This window comes from Gouania willdenowi, chromosome 15 (assembly GCF_900634775.1).
Source record: "Gouania willdenowi chromosome 15, fGouWil2.1, whole genome shotgun sequence".
In the NCBI taxonomy this organism is placed as follows: Eukaryota; Metazoa; Chordata; class Actinopteri; order Blenniiformes; family Gobiesocidae; genus Gouania; species Gouania willdenowi.
Window position 1 is genome coordinate 32654006 of NC_041058.1, and position 19931 is coordinate 32673936.

Genomic DNA, 19931 nt, shown 5'->3' on the forward strand with positions numbered 1-19931 from the left:
GAATAAAATGAAGTTTACATTTTTATGTGTCAACATATAAATCACACAATAATGTTTTATTTATTTTTTACATTATGGTCTAAATCTCTCTCGTCATTATATTTGAACCACTCGGGGGCGCCTTCTCATTGAATGCAGGGATCAAATAAACAGTAACAACTGCCATTAATTTATGTTTAATACAACAACTAGGGCAGGGCTGTTCAAGTCACATGATGCTCAGGATAAGCAGGCACAGAAGGTAAATAACAGTGTTTTATACACACATGACGTGTTAAATGTGCCAATGGGGTAAAATCAGTGTCTGTGGTTGGATAAGTGACGTGGAACAAATGGGTGTCGAGTTCAGAGCAAACCGACATGAGAAGAATGTGAGAACACGATCCATCACCTCACATTGTGACGAGTCCGATTACAAAAACCTACCGTAGGCTAGTGTAGAGCAGATGTCAGTAAACATAAAAGATCATTCCAAAAAGACACAAAATGATTCTAAAAACCACAAAACAACAAAGAACATACATTAAATATGAACAAATATTATAGATTACTCCAAAAACACACAAAATGAAAGAAAAACACAAAAATGACAGCAAAAATAACTAAAAAAAAACAGTGCATGACAACAAAAATGCTGAACTATAATTGCAAAACACAAGATACGACAACAAAAACACACTAAATAACTCCATAAAACACAAAACAACAACAAACACACAGATTAAGGAAAAAAATACTCCAACAATGAACAAAATGAGAAGAAAAAATACTAAATGAACCCTAAAACAATAACAAATGCATACAGTGAGGGAAAAAAACATACTAAATGACAACAAAAGCAAACTAAATAACTAAAAAAACAAACAAAACAAAACAAAAAAACAGAATGAGAAAAAAATGACTCCAAAGATTAACAAAAGGAGAACAAAAAAATACTAAATGAATAAAACAATACAAAATACACACAAAATGACAGAAAACTATAACAAAATGACAATAAATAAAAAAACACAAAAGCCCTTGGTTGTTTACTGTGTGTTTTAATGCTGACGTGAATGTTCATGACATCGCCCTTAAATCAGACAATTTTTGTGGCTGTGCTGTGATAAGTTTCCACTCTCTGCTGTAGGTGTCCAACTTCTTTAAAAAGTCCAATTAATTTTAATAATTCTGTTTTATTTTTGTTTTGTTTTTTTCACAATAAAACACAGATTACTTGCAACAGTTGATGTTTCTAATTATCACTGTTTATATCCAATGTCTGGATCAATACATTCCTTATATAGAGTATTGGTGGACAGATACTGGTTAACATCAAGCGATGACATGAGGAAGCGATTTGTTAAAAGATTAAGATGTAATCCTCGTGGCAAAGATTCAACTGAAGCTGAGTTATGCATAAACTTCTGATTTTCCACATTCCAGTTTGCAGCAGAGATGACGTAACGTTACACTGTGAAGCCTCTGGGTTTGTTGCTACATCTATAGTTTTAGGACTAACAGGTTTCTTCATCTCAGCATTTTTCTGACTGAAGTTGAGGATTTTCATAGAATCTGACGCCTGGTGTTGTGTGGTCAGAGGGTTCCATGTCAAATGGTGTCACTGCAGTTTAGCCTCAGGGCTTTAACAAATAAAACAAGCCTCACGTGACTCCAACACGTCACACGCAGAAAGAGTCGCAGTCGACCAAGTTTTTCCAAATGATTTTTTTTTATTGGGAAAACTACAAAAAAAACAACAAAAAAAACAAATGTACAGTACAAAGTTAACAGTCTCACACGCAACTTGTAGTGAACTGACTCCCCCAAAAGATATCACAACTCTCCTTTTGTCTTTGTCCAATTATTCTTTATCTTTTGTTACATTCAAAAAGCTTTACTTCTGATAAAGTAGTCAAAAGTACATAGTGCGCTTCCCCCTGTACCTACTATGTACAAACCAAACGTGTTCGTCAACCTCTCTCTGCAGCAAGACTCTCCAAATATAAAACCAAAAAGAAAGGAATGGTGATTTAAAGAAAGATTACGGTTGTGTCGGAGCGTCTGAGTGGCAACAACCTCTGAAAAAGAAAAAACCAAACACTACATTCAATTTGAACCGAGTATAAAAAGATGCCATTGGAAAAATACTTTATTTGGTTAATTTTAAGGCATGTCAAGATGGTGAACCCCATAGGCACTACACAATAATACTGGGGTACAGATGATTGCTACATTCTTTAGCACGTGGCTGGAATCACAGTGTGACCGCGTGCAAACCGAGAAAAAAAAAAAACAAAGAAGAAAATAAAAATACTTTTTGGTTAATTTTTTTTTTGACTTGGGTTCTATTTCCACTGATCTAAGAAAAAAAAAAAAAGACGACGTAAGGTTTGGACGGTCTGTACAACCACTTTGTTTATACATTCTACGCAAAGTAAAGAAAAAAAAACAGGGATCCTCTACAGCACACACAACCTCAGGAGCAAACAGCACTCACGCAACCTTTAATAAACGTAAACAAGGAAACAAAATTAATTAAATAAATATCACATACGTTCTCTTAAATTAAGTTGCTTTTTTTTGTTTTTTACTCATTTACAATAAAAATAACCAAAGTTACAAAAAAGAAGAAACAAAATATATATTACTGTGAAAAGAACATACACTCCACTTTTTTATGCAGATTAATAATGGCGATCATAATTTAAACATAAAAGAATATAGATCTATTGCTTCATCATACTTGATAAATACATTATGGACACAAATTACCAATGTAGGCTATACTTTTTTTTCACAAGATAATAAATAAGTTAAATAGTCCATAGTCAGTTAGGCACTGCTATGTAATCACTCGAGAGAAAGGAAAAAAAACAGCTAAAAATAATATAGGTAACCAACCATCAGCAGTGATTTCCCCAAACAAACCCAAACTCAGGAGAGATGAGCTAACCGACAACCACTGGGTGGCGCTAGGAGGAGGAACAGGACTGGAATGGAAGTGGAAAGAAAAAGAAAAGAAAAAGCACGCTAAGTTTAAAACAAATATGATGATGTTGTGAGTAAAGGCATATTCTTGGCAGCTAATCCAGGAAGAAGGAGCGCGTCTGAGCCCTTGGGCAAGGCACTGCTGGAATGCCTTAGCTTCACTAGCTAACTTTAGTAAATCTACAGTACGAGAAAGTTAGTTTACACTTAACTAATGCCGAGTAAAGGACACTTTTAAACGTAGACCCTCTGGTCCTGCCCCCCTCCAGGGAGGTCAGACTCAAGTCCTGCTGCCGCTCTGAGGCACTCGGGCTGGGCGCCGGAGAGCGCCCAGCCCCTCCCTCACCATCGCACCCACCACTCTGTCCATAATCCATGTGATAATAAAAGCCACAAAAATGTTATTTTAGTTTAGTCGTCTGAAATCGACAGCCTGCTGAAGATTGGCAAACGTCTCCCCGCGTCCAGACTCGGAGACTCGGAGCCGCTGAGGCTCCCGGAGGAGCTGAGGGAGCCGCTCCCGTAGCTCTCCCGGTCAGAGAGCGAGTCCGGCGGGCTGGGGGGAGGCTCGAACACCGGGGACTCGCTGAGGCGGCGCAGAGCCTGCAGCTGGCTCATGGTGTAGGCCGGGGGGGAGGACGGACACCCGCTGCCCTGCAGGTTCCCGTAGTATGCCCCGGGGTGGTTGTTGGCGAAGCCGCTGGACGTGTGCACGGCCAGGGGGGCCAGCAGGGCTTTAAGGTCCTGCCCGGGGAAGGAGAAGGCACTGTGGATGCTCGGTGAAAGCACGTCGTCGTAGAAGCTGGAGGTGGAGGCGGAGGCCGGGGGCGGGGGGGTCCGGGACGTGGGACTGTTCATCAGCGGGGACTCCAGGCCGTGGTGGCTGGAGAACCCAGAGAAGCTGAGGCTGTGGTGGAGCTTCGGTCGGTCTCTGTGGCTGTAGCCGAGCTGCAGCTCCCTCTGCCCGTAGCCGCACAGCTCCCGGGCCGCCCGGGGCTCTCCCGCCTGGATGTTAGCGTTGGCGGGCGGGGCCGGACGGCGCTCGTCCGCGTTGTGGATGAAGTGACACCGGGGCCCGTAGGGGCAGAAGCCGATGGTATGGAAGGTGCGGCACGGCTCGGTTTTATACTTGGGGTGTCGGGACAGGCTCCGGAGCTCATGGTAGCCGTGGGCGAACTGACACTTCTCTCCGTACTTGCAGGAGCCGTTCTCCTCGAAGGGCCGGCACAGCTCGGTCTTGTAGCGAGTGGAGTTGATCTGTGAGCCGGCCTTCTGCTGCAGCACGCCCCGCTCTCCGCTCTCACTGAACGCCCGGTCGCGGAACTTGTTCTCCTTGTTCATGAGAGCCGTGGAGCTGTTGCTGGTCCCGGTGTTCTCCTTCAGGTTGCTGTAAGAGCCCAGGCAATACTTGTTGCCGTTGCTCAGCGCCTCCACGTTGCTCATCGAGTTTCTGCGGAAAAATCCTGGAGCGAAGGAGCCTCCAGAGCCCGGAGCGGTCACCGGGGCCCCCACTGCCTTCTTATCCAGCATGCTGTTGATGTGGAGGGCGTTGATGTTGATGCTTTTATCCTGGAAAAGTCAAGAAAACACACATTAGTGATGTGCACAACTAACTGTGAACTTTGATGCAACTTGTTGCACAAACTTCTCAGACATAATTCAACAACTAATAATTACCTTGTAAAGCATGTCCATGTCGTAGAACGCGGACAGGACGGTGGCTGACATGTCTTCTCCAAAGGTTTGTTGCTGTTTCATGGAGAACCGACCACGATCCCGGACTGCGACCAGCGGGATTGTGAGTTTGTGCCACGACTGGATTTTGGTTGTTGAAACTTTTAAAGTCAGAGGCTGCGAGGAGGGGTGTGGGTGTCGGCTGTGGAGATGGATGAATGTTGGATGTCCTCCCCCTCTAGAAGCGCCTAACCAGAGTGCTTCACTGCGGGCTGCGCGCTCCACGCTGCGGTATAAATGCTCGGAGGTGGCCGGGGAGGGGCAAGCCGAAGTCCGGGTAAAGTTTTGGTGTGGAGCCGCCCCCACCCCTCCTTTCACCCACACCTTCCCATTCAGTCGTTGGCCACTCATTCTTCCACACCACGCCTCCTAATCCAAGCCGTGCACTCCTTTCAAACTTCCATTTTTAATAATGTGACTATTGTGGGTGTGCAGCGTCTTTAGACCAATAAATGATCTCCTACAAACACATTAAAACCAGGTTTCCTGCTGTGAATAGTGGATTTAAACCTCTTTCTTTCTGCCCAGTGACCCTCCACTGTAGCCCCCCCCCCCCCTCGTGTCTGTGGACAGGGTGAGACCACAACTATGAGCAGGAGTCCAGGCTACAATTTTAGAATCCCAGTTGCATAATCATCCCAGTCTGCCCAGTGGAAGTGGGGTTGCCCACTTACTGCTCCCTTTACAAAGTCATCTGATGCCTTAGGACGACAAAAGCAAAGCAGTTCAACTTCCATCAGTCACTTTTTTCACTTTAAACATATCTTGTTCTCTGACACTAGTTGCTGAACATGGTTTAGTTTAGTTTGTAAAAGCGAGACACCAGCGACACCATGAGATCACCAGTAGAACTACAACTGCAAAGTGTTGGGCTCCCCCTGGTGGAGACAGGACAGAATGCAGGGGTGTTACAGATGATTACACCAGAGGCAGGGTTGGGCTCAATTATAATTGTAATCGCGTATTTAAAAATAAATTACATTTATTAAATGAAAAAAAAATACAAATATGGCGTAATTGTAATTTTAAAAATATGTTGCTGTTGTAATCATGATTGAAATGTAATTGAGTTTAGATAACTGACTTTGTAATTGTAATTGACATGAACATTCTACAAAATCTGTCAATTGTAATTTAACTTAACACAGAATTTGGTATGAAAAACAAATTAGAAGATAGATCATATATTTGGGGGGTATTTTTAATTTGAGTTGTGAAATGTCGTTATCATAAGAGATGCTAACGGAAAGCTAACACTAGCGGAAAGTTAAGTTTTATGAGGCAATTTATTTCAGACTCAGTAAATGTGATTAATTGTAATTAAACTTTAGTAATTGAGAACGTAATTGTAATTGACTTTCAGGGGATAAAAAAATATTTATAATTTAATTGTAATTGGGGAAAAATGCTGATCACTGTAATCATAACTGAACTCTAATTGAACATGGGTAATTGAAAACGTAATTGTAACTGAAAAATGTAATTGACCCCAACCCTGACCAGAGGTGAAAGTAATGGATTACAAGTACTCATGTTACTGTAACTGAGTAGCTTTTATGTGTACTTGTACTTTTTTTAGTGTATTTCTAAATTTGTACTTAAGTACATTTTAAAATAAGTAATTAGTTACATTTCTATACCGAACCGTTACTGAGTAAATTGTAATTTTTTGTTTTGAAATGATCAACGGACATTGTGAAACTACAAAAAAATTAAACGACCAGACAACAATCAAATCCATCACATCATAGCCGACCAATCAGATTAAACGTAATGCACCACGCCGAAACAGCATAAAATGGAGGTTATTTTCTCTGTTTTAGAGTTCATTAATGTAGCTGAACTTAAAGCCTGGTATATTTTTATTTCACTTTAAATTGAATTCATTGGTATTATTTTATTTTGAAAATAATTGTAAATTTTGACAAACCTTTTATTTTATACAGATGCCTTTGTGGAAAATAAATTAAAATCCAATTCTACAAGATTTGGTTTCTTCCTGTTTAAGTTTCTACATGAGATGTTTACTGTATGTAAGAGAACCGTGGGAAGATTTATTAACAAAAAATAAACATAGGGGGTGAATAACTAGTAACTTTTACTTTGACTACTATTTAATTGAGCTACTTTTTACTTGTACTTGAGTATTTAATGTATGACTTACTTGTACTTGAGTACAATTTCAACCAAGTAACAGTACTTCTGCTTGAGTAGAATATATCAGAACTCTTTACACCTCTGATTTTCACCAACCAGTAACCGATCTACGGAACACGATTAGGGCCTATTTTAATGGAGAAAATAATTTTGGGCAAATTAAGAATAAAGTCAAAATGTCGAGATGAAAGTTGAAAACATGAGATTAAAGTCAAAATTTCTGAAATTTACTCAATATACAATATTGTGATAAAAGTTGAAGGTTTGCTATTAAAGTCAAATCTACAGAAGCTGAATAGGATCAATTCACCATGTGACAACAAACAGCAGATTGTGGCCGTGTATCAATGCATGAGTTAAACTGTAGTTCAATGTTGGTCTTAATAACAAAGATTCTTTCTCTTTTAGCTCATAAACACAGTGTTGTAATATATTTAAGGACTTTAAAGAGATATGGGCAAAAACTGACTCTTTTCAGAAGGAAAAACTAGTGAACTTTGTTAGAGGTGGAGCATTGAGTCCATCTGTGGCTATTGAGGAGCTACAGAAACACATTAGGACCAGTTTGGATGAAGACTGTTGTCGTTAGGGCTGGGCGATACGGACCAAAACTCACATTTTGATATTTTTTCTCAAAATAGCGATATACAATATAAATCTTGATAAATTTATTTCAAATGAAGTCTGACCAGAAAGAAAATTCTGGGTTAAATTTGATGATGCAAAATGCTACACAGGCTCATTTATTAACAAACAGCTGCACAATATGTGACACCTTTGGCTTTTTCGCCTATAAGGGACAGCACGTGTGAGTGAGTTCTCTAGCGTGGCTCGTTTAAGTGAAGGTCTGGGTTAGGACGCACTCAGAAATCCATGTCACTGTGTTTTTCATGCTGTTCTGAGAAATACAGAAAGCAGCGACACCTAAAACAAGTATTTTAAAACCAAATAAGCTATAAATATATATATATATATATCGACATAAGCAATATTGTAATTTTCTGCATCACCAAATGAGAAAACTTGACATATCTTGTATCTCGATATATCACCCAGCTCTGTCGTATATATGGTGAATTGGCCCTAGTCAGCTTCCGTAGATTTGAGTTTTATAACAAACCTTTTACTTTTATCTAAATTATCTAAATTTGAACTTTATTCTCGACATTTTGACTTTATTCTTGATTTGGCTAAAATTATTTTCTCCATCAAAATTGGCCCTAATCTGTTTCCGTAGAGATCAAATAAAACAGAACTATGAAGAATAATTTAAAGAACGTGCAGGATTATTTCCATGGTTCTGTAATGGCAGCGTTGGGTAACAGCATAGACTTCCTATCTGAGGCTGCAAAAGCAATGATTTCCACCAGTAAACAAACAGAAAAAAGTGGTGGACACACATTAGAAGAAAATTGCCAGTTTCTCCCAGTGCTGGAACCCTTCAAAGTGCTTTCAATACATCATTACAGTGTAATTGGAAGAGCGGTCATTAGTGTTTCTGCAGTGACATGCTTCAGTAAAATGTTCAGTGGTGAGTGGCTCGGTCAGAGGAGAGAGAGGAAAGAAGTGAAAAACAAGTGACATAAGAGGTTGGAATCTACTACAACCAAGCCTAAAATTAGCCAAAGTTGTGATAAATAGTTTTAATGTGAAGGACAGACACGGAAAGAGAGAGAGAGAGAGAGAGAGAGAGAAGGTTCCTGAGAAATCCTCCAACATGACCTCGTCCACAGAAACCACTGTAACCAGTGTCACATGGATCTTTTTATTTGGGGGGGGGGGGGGGGATTTAAACATTACATCAGTTTTACTGTAACTAGGAACATGGCTCCCAGGGAGAGGGAGAGAGAGGGGGAATAGAGGGACAGGACAGAGGACAGTCGTCCATTGTGCTTCTCTGATAATTATATAAGCAGGAAACAGCGTGAAGTTAAATTAAACATCACAGGAACAATCACACCTGGTGTGAATGAAATCCCAGTCTGGAAATGGGACAAACTGGACGTGTGCGACACGAGCTAACGGAATGGACTGAGACGTGTCACTACAAACTGAGTTTAAACAGTTGGTATTGAATTGGAAAGTAACAACTTGAAGTATAATTTACTGTTTTGAAACTGAATTAGTAACTTGAATTTTTTTTTTTCCTATTGGAAAAAAAAATAATAATCTTAGTACATTCCAAAAATTCAATATATTTCTGTAAATTCAGATTCACTGCATGCACCTTATTTGTTGACTTACAATATTTATTTGTTTGTTTTTCTTTAATGTACTCCCTCATTGAGAGCTTGTATTTTTGAAAATGTTCAATAAAAAAATATATATATACACTACCGGTGAAAAGTTTTAGAACACCCTCATTTTTCCAGTTATTTATTGCAATTCAAGTCGTGCAAGTCCAAGTAATAGCTTGGAATGTTAGAAAGGTAAGTACTGAACAGCCAGAGGATTTGGTTACCCAAAATTGAAAAATAATGTACAATTCAGAATGATACAAATAGGCCTTTTTCAGAGAACACAAAGTGGGTTAACAATTTAAAACTGTTCTGTAGTAATGAAGGTTGAATCAGCCTTGAAAGCTGGTGCTACTCATTCCTACAGGTGTTACTTCCAGTACAACCCCCTCTGTCTGCATAAAAGCAGTGTTAGAACACACTGTGGAACCTGAGCATCATGAGCATCAGCTGAACAGTATTGTTCATGGATTCCATTATTTTTCTCAATGGGCCGTAACAGAGTTTTTGTAAACAGGAGTTCCATCAATCACTGATTGATTGCTCAACCTTGTGGACCGTGTAGTGAAATTGAATTGCGTGCAGTGAATCTGAATTTGAAAAACAGAAACATATTGAATTTTTGTAATGTACTAAGATGAATGTTTTCCAATAAGAAAAATACAATTTAAATTTACTAATTCAGTTTCAAAACAGTAAATCCAATTTCGGGTTTTCACTTTCAAATTCAATACCAACTATTCAAATTCAGTTTCTAATGGTACAGACCTCAGCCCATATAACAGTAGGGTGACCCCAAAGTTTGACTTCCAGCAAAGAGGACACGTGGGCCGACCTCGTCATACTCGACTTTTTTTTCTAGAATCATGTTTGTTATACTGTGTTATAAAGAGAGTAGCCAGGATTAGTGCACAAAGTGACAAGATGTGCCAGCTCATATATTTTCATCATTTTCATTAAAATCATATTAAAAGTGCTCGGATCGGGCCACGGTCTGGTCATCCCACGTCAGAACATATGCTTGGTTTTTAGATAGAGTCTGAAATGGGCCCACTGGAGGCTAAAGAAGGTCTGTGTTTTCCTCCAGGGTAACCTCTGTCAATCCCCCTCCCCCCGATTCCTTTGTGACTTTTGTTGGCGTGTTGTGTTTTTGGCCCTTCTGGACCACCATATTTTTTCTCATGTGACAATTTTGTCAAAACAAAACAGCATCTTTAATGATTCCGTCTTGTGTGAGTAAAATTAACATAATGACTGTAAAGAGCAACTCCTTAGCTTTCAGAAACTGGTGGAATTTCTTCAATAGAGCAAATATTAGTGGTTACGATCATTTAAAATGAACCAGTTCCCTTCGATGCGTTCAGGGTCCCTGGGAAACTCAGACATTTTGACGAGTTTTTAAAATCCGGCCGAACAACCTGTGAAAAGAGGACATGTCTGAGTAAATGGTCACCCTAGTTAACGGATACAAGCACAATGTCGTACGACACAAACTCTGCCTGAATAATTGTTGAACGCCTCATATCAAAATGTTAAAATCAGTCTAAAAAAAAAACAAACTAAAACAGGTTTAAAGAACAAATAAATAATAACTTCAACAGACAAATGAAGGAAGTGAACTTCTGGTCACCTGAACTTCATATAAGGATCCAACGCATAATAAAATGAAAACATTTTTTAAAGTAAACTTTTATTGTCCAGTTTTCATTCTGAGGTAACATCTTAAGTTTCCGACGCGTCAATTGGAATGTGGATACATGTGGATATGAATGGACAAATGTGGGCGGGGCTTATGAGGTAAACGATCAAGTTTTAATTACGTTAATGGTGGGCGGAATTTCACAAAATAAGAATAAAAACAGAGAAAAAAATCAACGTCCGACCTTCTATAAGACCTAAACTGTCTTCATTTCCCATTAAAACCAGTCTCTGTCAAACTGTGGTCTTTGGTAGCCTGTCTAAGATCTCCAGAGCCAGATTGGCCCTTTGGTGACCCAGCGTCACCCTGGCGTGCTCCAGTGGGCAGATGAACTGGGCCAGTACTGGGAGGGACTGCAGGCTCTGCTGGGAGCTGAGGACGTTGGCTCTGGCTCGGCTCTGGAGCTGATGGAGCTGATGGAGCTCAGAGTGTGTGAGCTTCTCTTTGCTCAGTGATAGCGAGCTCAGGTGTGTGTGAAGCAGCTTCACCCACTGCACAGGCTCCGCCCACAGGTTCACAGCACCTTTCTCAAAGAGGAAGTCCTCCTCATCCTGTAGACAAAAGGAGACAGAAGTTTTCATCAAAGGTGAATCAGTCAGAATCCTTTACCTGAAGGTGGTTGAACACAGACATGAACATTGAAGAACAGTCATGTGGAGACAGGACCATCTATAAGGGGGAATAAAGGGGAGAGATTTTTGGGGTCCATCCATAAAGTCAGTAAAATGATGGTCCATTGTTCTATGAATCTGTGATAACCACATTTATTTATTCATCTGAATAACATCCACTGTTATCCAGGACGTTTAGTATTATTTGCTCCATAGTATATAATCATCTTAAAGATGTAAATCCTTGATTTATTCAGAAATAAAATGGGTTTAAAGTGACCAAAAATGGTGCAAAAGGAGGTGAAATGGGATTTTAAAAACCAGAGAAATTGGATAAATGCTGTAAATTAGAGTGGACAAAAACAGAGGTAAAAAGAGCTCAAAGTGTCAATATTGGAACAATTAGTTTAAACTGACAAATAATGGACATGACAAATTGTGAATGTGGTTAAATTGGCAAAAATAGGCATGAAATATGGTGAAAAGAGGTTAAAAGTGACAAGAATGGGTCAACATGTGCAACAATAGGTGGAAAAGTGGTGGAAATGGTTTATAAATGCTAAAAATATATTGAAAGTGGAAAAAATGTGCAGAAAAGACATTACAATGTGATGGAGGATGAGAATAAAGTAGCAGAAATGCATTAAAAGGAGCAAAAAATACGGCAAGAAAAAGTGATGAAATAGGTTAAAATATGGTAAGTTTGGTGTAGTTGCAGAAAAAGGGTAAAAATAAGCAAAAATGGTTCAGAAATGATTCTTAGTTTCTTGAGGGCATCTGGCGACTCCCTCCCAGTGTCTCGTGACCCCAAGGTTGAGAACATCAGGTCTAAAGCATGAGGCACACAGAGCGGATTAGAATCACTTCAGTTTGGTTTTGTGGTTACAACACATCACAAGAAACGAGGAGCACCAGTAGATCCATAACACAACCTGTGGTTCCGTTAATCAGATAAGTCAGTGTGTTTATATATTTTATTCTGATTTATTTGTGTATTCACAATGTTTCACCAGTCATGTGACTTTATGCGTTGCTCCTATTGGTCCATCCATCCATAGTGATCCTACAGCACCGCTAACAGGCAGGATCAGTCCTGAAATAACACATTCTTTTGATATTGCCAGAATCCAATGAAGGTCTACTCGTGCTCAAACTCTTTTGGCTCAATTGCCTTTTTCTCTATTTGTCAATGCAAGTTCTCCTTTTGTCCGACTACAACATTTTGCTCATAATACTAGGGAAAAAAATACTATTGAGCATCATGATGATCATTTTGTAAATAAGTGGAATTAAACAGTATTTAGTGCCTCCTGAAAAGATTTATTTCCTTAATTTTCTGTCATTTCCAGTCATCTCCAGCCTGGTGTGGGACCAAAGCTGACTCTTGTATTTTCAGTTCATGTTGATTTTGTAGGTTTTTTTTTAATGGCATTTTGTGTGTTTTGTTGTTTGTTCTTTTTTTTTTATTCAGTATATTTTTCTCTTACTTTGTGAGTTTTTGTTGTCGTTTTTGTGTGTTGTTGGTATTATTTAAATTATTCTCTCTATGTGTGCGTGTTTTAGGTGTCGTTTGTTTCTTATGTCGTTTTGTATGTTTCTCTGTTATTTTTCTGTATCTTATAGTAATCTTACCATGTCGGAAATGAACTGAATAAATAAATAAAATAAATTAAAATGCGATTCTGCTCTGAATGTCAAAATGAAATTTCTGTGATTGCAACCATGTCGGAAATGAACTGAATAAATAAATAAATAAAAATAAATCTTGTGTATTTTTCTCACATTTGTTGTGTCTTTGTTGCCGTTTTGTGTGTTGCTGGTAATAGTAAGTATTCTTCTCTCTTAGTGTGTGTGTTTTTAGTGTCATTTTGTGTATTTTGTTATTGTTTGTTGTTTTGTGAGTCGCTGGTAATATTTAGTGTGATTGTCATTGTAACTAAAAATATTTCATTTGTTAATTTCTCTCTCTCTCAAGTACCCTCTGTAAAGCAACTGCGTACCCCTAGGGGTACACGTACCCCCATTTGAGAAACACTGCACTAGTGCATCCAAAATCTTTACAAGTAAAACAAAAACTTGGTTTTACTTGTAAACTCAGAATCTCACTAGTAGTACTAGTAGACGTAATACAAATGAAGTAGGAGGGATTAGAACCAAATCCAGCACCCTGATTGGCTGGAATATTTTTGAAAGCCAATGGAAAGCATAAATTAGCTTTCCATGCCCCTTTACTAGCATATACCGGTAATACTAACTAGTCATACTAGGGACACTTTCTGCTTCACTAGTAAAGTGTACTAGTGCACTAGTAAACCACGTGTAGTAGAGCTGAACTATCGTACATTTACATTTATGTTCAGACAGTTTTCCTAACTGGTAAGGCCTCCAATTTTCCATGATCGTGGAAAACAGACAGAAAACATTGAATTCAAATTGAGCAGAAATTATAATCTGACACCGACTACAGCCTCACATACATGTTTTAGGAAAATATCTCACATTTGTCTTAAAGGGTGGTCAGAAAGACGGAAATGTAAATTCTTGCGCAAAATGAGACGTAATTGTGTATATTAATGTTTTGTTTTTCGAGTCGTTTTGTGTGTTGCTTACTTTGTATAATTATGTTGTGTAATAATCTGTGTATCCTTCGTTCTTTGGTTATTCCGTTTTAAAACCAAATCAAAATAGCAAATAAACGATATGGTTATTTTGATTTATTGACTTAAAACCAACACAGAAAGACAGAAAAATTAAAAAACCAGACAGGCAGCGTTTTCCTGTTTGTGATATTTGGATATTCAAAGGAAACGAGGACGAGAGCTTCATGTTTTAATCTCACCACACAGAAGGGACACACAGGGGGGCGGACTTTTACTCCTGGACAAAAAAGGAGTCACATTACTGATGAACTGGTGAATTGAAATGTTATTATTACATTAATAAATCAAAACAAAAAATGGATTGTTCGAAAAAAACATGATATGTGATCAAAGGAACCAGAGGTGGTGTAATGAATCTACTGGTGCTCCTCATTTCTTGTGATCAACTCCCGTGTGTGTTGACGACTACCGTTAGTGGCTAGCGGTATTTATAACGTGCAAAATACGCAATTTTACTGTCCTCAATAATGCTGTAATTGTCTTTGCAAAAATGTCACATGGTAGAAGTTCTAACATCTGTTGTTCCTCACACCAGCCTCACAGTTGATAGTCAGTTAGCAGTTTATTTGGATACTTTTTGGACCGTAACACCATAAATCAAAACATAAACGTGAGCAGCTGTTACTGAAACATCCACAGACTGCATGAAAACATGAGCAGGACCAGAAAACTGCTGAACTAAATCCTAAACAGTCCTATTGTGTGAGGAGACCTGGTCCAGGACCTGTGGAGGGAAACCAGGAGCACCAGACTTCAGTTCTCGCTCTAATATCCCTGTAAATATTCAAATATCACAAACAGAACAAGATGTTGCTTGTCTGGCTTTTGATTTTTTCTGTATTTCTGTTTTGGTTTTAAGTCAGTAAAACAAAATAATCAAACTGTTTATTTGTTATTTTGATTTGGTTTGTTACCGCTTAGCATAATTTGTCAATATTTGTATTTCTGTTTTCATTTTGTGTATTTTTGTTGTTGTTTTGTACATTTTTTCATGATTCTACTTGTTTTGTGTTTTTTGGGCAGTTTTGTATATTTCCTACTTTTGATGTTTTATGTATTTTTGCTGTTTTTGGATTCATTTTGTGTATCTTTGTTGCCTTTTTGCATAATTTGTCAATCCATGTATTGATGTCCTCATCCCTTTGTATGTTTGTGTAGTAAATTGGTTTCCCATAATGACGTCTGTGGTGGAGACACAGACTTAATATTGTCTGAGGTGAACATGAATAGAAATGCTAGTGGGAAAATGGAATCCTTCCATCACACTTTGCAGCTTTGTGTACGAACACAAAGTGAAACAATGTGTCACCACAGACTGTTTGTGTTCACCGTGTTCTCTGTGGAACCATCTGAGCAGACACTTTGTTTCTGCTGCGAGGTCACGATCATGGGAGAAATTCAGACACTCACCACGTCTGTGGCTCTGTCTGAGTCTGACTCCTCCTCCTCCTCCCCCAGCAGCCAATCGGTGAGCAGCAGGACCCCCGCTCCCACCTGTCCCCACAGGCCCAGCAGGCGGCACAGCAGAGCCACGCCCCAGTCCAGAGCGGCTGGAGGACACACGCACACACCAACCACACCTGAGGACACACAGGGACACACTTTCAGCTTCAAACACTAAACAGGATCAATTCCTCGTCTTTTCAACACATTTTCAGGACATGACACAGAAAATACAGAATTTTTTACCAATTGTCTCTTAATTATTAAACAGACACACTGTACATTTTTAGTTTGGTTGTATTAATACTTTTTGAGATATGGACAATTTAGTGAAGGGGGCATGTGTCAATTTTTGTGCGTCATTATTTTTCCAATATTTCAGGATCACATAGGAAAGGTAAATATGGTATAGTAAAATAGCTCCACCTACTCTCTCAGAATATATAAACATATCTGCTATACATCCTATCTGGTGGACATGTCACCTCCTCTAAATAGTCACAAAGTGAGTGTGTGTTTGGGTCTGGAACATGTTTGGGCCTTCAGTAAACTACTTAGCATATGTCTCAGCTCCCTGTAATGTGATCCGTTTAGAGCTATGAACATAGACTGTTCACATCACTAATCATTAGTCACATATATCTATTGGTTCTTGGGTGAATCCCAAAAAAATACTTGATTTTTACCATTTTTATTGGCCCATAACTGCATGTGGGAATGTAAGAACAAATCTGATTTATTTATAGTATAAAGTTTACTCTTTCTTGGGATATAAACCCATTTTTCTTCATGTGACTTTTTCATTTTTATTCAATATTTATGAAAAAAAGTTTCGTAATTATTCAACAGGCACACTGTATGATTATAAGACGTAGAGCCAAGCTACAATGGCCTCATGTAAAGGATTTTCAATATTTGCGAGTGGTGAAATTCTACGTCTTATATTTATACAGTGTTCCAGTTGAATAATTACAGAAGAATTGGTAAAAAATTCAAAAAGTGTTGAGATCGTAGAGTGTGGGTCATTTGTGACATGACCCAAATGTTACGTAATGAAACAAACACACGTCACCAACTAAAGACAAAGATGGCGACACTCACTACACATTCAACGTTGAATGTGTGATCCTTTATCACTTGATGATGTAGAGAACCGTCAGTAATAGGAACTATTCTCACAATACACTTTATTTGTACTTTTTAAAAGAAGTAAATTAATTTATTACATTTCTACACCCAACCGTTAGTGAGAAAATATTTTTTTTGGGTTTGAAATGATCAGCGGAATGAAATGAAAAATGAAATAACCAGACAACAATCAAATGCATCACATCACAGTCGACCAATCAGATTAAACACAATGTACCGCACCAAAACAGCATTGGATGGAGATTATTTTCTCAGTTTTAGAGTCCATAAATGTAACTATACTTAAGAGTCTCAGAATTATTTTTGTTTTGAATTGAATTTATTGGTGTTATTTTATTTTTAAAATAATTGTACATTTTGACAAACCTTTTATTTTCTACAGATGCCTTTGTGGAAAATAAATGAAGTTCCAATTGTGCAAGATTTGGTCTCTTCCTTTTTAAGTTTATACATGAGATGTTTACTGTATGTAAGGGAACTGTACCAAGATTTATTACCAAAAATAAACATGGGGGTGAAAGTAACTTGTAACTTTTACTTTGAGTACTATTTATTTGAGCTATTTTTACTTGTACTTGAGTATTTTATGTACAAGTCTTTGTGTGCAGTCGAGGACCAAGAAACAAACCCATCTACAGAATGTGAAAGCATTTTTCTGTCAACATATTTCATCACTGCAACAACAACAAGTAGCAGAAATAACTCAACCATGCAGAATATAAAAAGGTTGGTGTTGGTTTCCCTTTTTTTAAACGTGTGTTTTCTGTGGGCGACGCACACAGAGAAACACCACAGACAGACACATGGATAACGTTTGACTTTCATTTCAACTGAACAGCAGCATAACTAAATGTCTGCTCTTTAAAGCCTCACAGAACATGAAGCTTTTCAATGAAAAAACGTGCTTTTCCAACACCAACAACCAAACGAGACGAGAGCTTTTGAAGCACAGACAACAGCTGATGTTTGAAAACGCTGAAAGATCTCATGTTAATTCATTTTAAAAACCACTTTGTTCATATGTAGTCTGACACGTGTGGCTGAAAAACCAAAACTACGTCATTTGAGCAAAAACAGTTCAGCTCTACTAGTGTCACATGTGTAGGACAATAATCTGTACCCACCTGAGTCACGTTCAAACCTTACACAGTCTTTTTTATTTACAAATTGTATGCAAATGTGCTGGAAAGTCCAAAACTAGTGAAAAAGTCTCTATAAAAACTAGTTATTAAATCACTAACACATAACCATAAAAGAAAAAACAAAGCAGGTGAAATGGTAGATGATTTTATCTATTGAGCGCAAAAAGTAGTTACAACATTTCTAAACTTTGTGCGTGCGTGCGTGCGTGTGCGTGCGTGTGTGTTTGGTTGGAAAGTCTTCTGGGGGAAAAAGCTATAACTTACATAAGCATTTGTCATCATGCAGTGTAAGTGGATACAGAAATATTCATTGTAAACAGACACAGTCCACATAGAAAACGAAAGAAAGAAATTGTGAGGAAACTCTGTTAGACTTTTTCTGGAGAAGTTTAAAGGAATCCTTCACTGTTTTAACTAAAACGCTGCAAAATGATCTAAAATGGGTTAAAAGTGACCAAAAATGGTGGAAAAGGTGGTGAAGTGGGATTTCAAAAACCACAGAAATTGCTTAAAATTGCTCATTAAAGTGGGCAAAAATGGACAGAAAAAGTGTCAATACTGTCTTAAGAACAGCAAAGATGGGGGGGGGGTAAGTAGGATTCATTAGTTTAAAATGGCAAATAATGGACATGACAAGTCGTAAATGTGGTTAAATTGGCAATAAATAAGCATGAAATTTGGTGAAAAGAGGTTAAAAGTGACAATAATGGGTCAACATATGTGACATTAGGTGGAAAAGTGATGGAAAGGGTTTGTAAGTGCTGAACATGTGTTGAAAATGGAAAAAAAAATTGCAGAAAAGGAATTAAAATGTAATGGAGAAGTGTCAGAAATGGGAGTAATTTGGCAAAAATGCATTAAAAGGAGCCAAAATATGGCAATAAAAAGTGATGAACAAAGGTTAAAATATGGTAAGTTTGGTGTAGTTGCAGAAAAAGGGTAAAAATAACAATTGTTCAGAAAATATATTTTCTTGAAGACATCTGGCGACCCCCTCCCAGTGTCTTGTGACCCCAAATGGGGTCCTGACACCAAGGTTGAGAACACGTTTTAGATTGCGGGGACCAAAATTGTCCCCATTATATTTTCTTAATTCCATACCCTGTCAAGCATTTGTATGAAAGTTAAAAAAACCCATAGACGATAAGAAACTACGAGACCATGTGGTCCAACAGGTGATCTGAGACAGACAGACGCAGTGTTTACAACACAATCAGAGAAAGTGTGATTTCAAACAGAAGGTCATGGTTCCAGTTGGTCACAGGAACTGAAGAGGAACTTGTGTTTGGTTTTCCCACCTTGACCATTGTCATCACCACCTGATAACAGCCAACACTTCAAAAGGCCAGAGCACTGCCACTGTGTGACTGTGTGTGAGCAGGAGAGCCACACACACACACACACACACACACACACACACACACACACACACACACACACACACACACACACACACACACACACACACACACACACACACACACACACACACACACACACACACACACACACAGATTGTGTTTCATCTTCAGAGAGGAGGCGTAAAATCAGAGCGTGGAGCTGCTGATTGTTCTCTATCACACATTTTAAAGCTTCAAAGCTCCAGTGACAAATTCCTTTCTGGAAGCGTGAAGCTGTTACGGCCCATCCTCTGAAGTGGAGACGTCACCCCGCCCTCACCCGCCCCAACATTGAGAAATATAATAGGAAATCGTATCTGCGTTCAAATTAACTACTTTTCTACAGAGGGTTTAATACAACACTTAACCCAGGTCTCCTCCTCAAGCTTTCTGTAAAACCTCTGCGTTCTCAAGGGGATTGTCTTTCATGTACATGCTGGCATGTGTGCGTGTGCGTGCGTGCGTTGGCACGAGTTCAGCCCAAATCACGCCCTGTTTGCCACAGAGGGACAGGCCAAGCACCTGTAAACCTGTGAGAGAATGACAACTATCATCCTTTTTACATTTATGGACAATATACAAAGATGTAAAGACTACTGATATCTCCTACTCACATAGAAGTGATGTTACTTAATTCACTTAATTTAAGTGCAAGTACAATTAAGTCATACATAAAATATTCAGGTACAAGTAAAAAGCTCCCTTGCATACAGTAAACATCTCATCTCT

The 19931-nt window shown here is 38.6% G+C and overlaps 2 protein-coding genes and 1 long non-coding RNA gene across 4 annotated transcripts in view; 1 reads left to right on the forward strand and 2 right to left on the reverse strand.

Moving 5' to 3' along the window:
* Nucleotides 1-1692: 1692 nt before the first annotated feature.
* Nucleotides 1693-4935, reverse strand: zfp36l2 (zinc finger protein 36, C3H type-like 2). Its single transcript, XM_028468455.1, has 2 exons — nt 4648-4935; nt 1693-4539 (listed from the first exon to the last, which is right to left on the reverse strand). The coding sequence occupies exons 1-2, from the start codon at nt 4726-4728 to the stop codon at nt 3382-3384; spliced, it is 1239 nt and encodes a 412-aa protein (XP_028324256.1). The 5' UTR covers nt 4729-4935; the 3' UTR covers nt 1693-3381.
* Nucleotides 4936-7355: 2420 nt separating this feature from the next.
* Nucleotides 7356-19931, forward strand: part of LOC114476649 (uncharacterized) — a 319238-nt gene continuing 306662 nt past the window's right edge. The window contains exon 1 of the long non-coding RNA XR_003675625.1: nt 7356-7387. This is a non-coding gene — a long non-coding RNA (uncharacterized LOC114476649). The remainder of the gene's footprint in view (nt 7388-19931) is intronic.
* Nucleotides 10811-19931, reverse strand: part of thada (THADA armadillo repeat containing) — a 208496-nt gene continuing 199375 nt past the window's right edge. For both annotated transcript variants that reach the window (XM_028468449.1, XM_028468451.1), the window contains 2 exons: nt 15479-15648; nt 10811-11348 (listed from right to left, as the gene is read on the reverse strand). In XM_028468449.1, the coding sequence (XP_028324250.1) occupies nt 11031-11348; nt 15479-15648 (488 nt within the window). In that variant the 3' untranslated portion in view covers nt 10811-11030. The remainder of the gene's footprint in view (nt 11349-15478; nt 15649-19931) is intronic.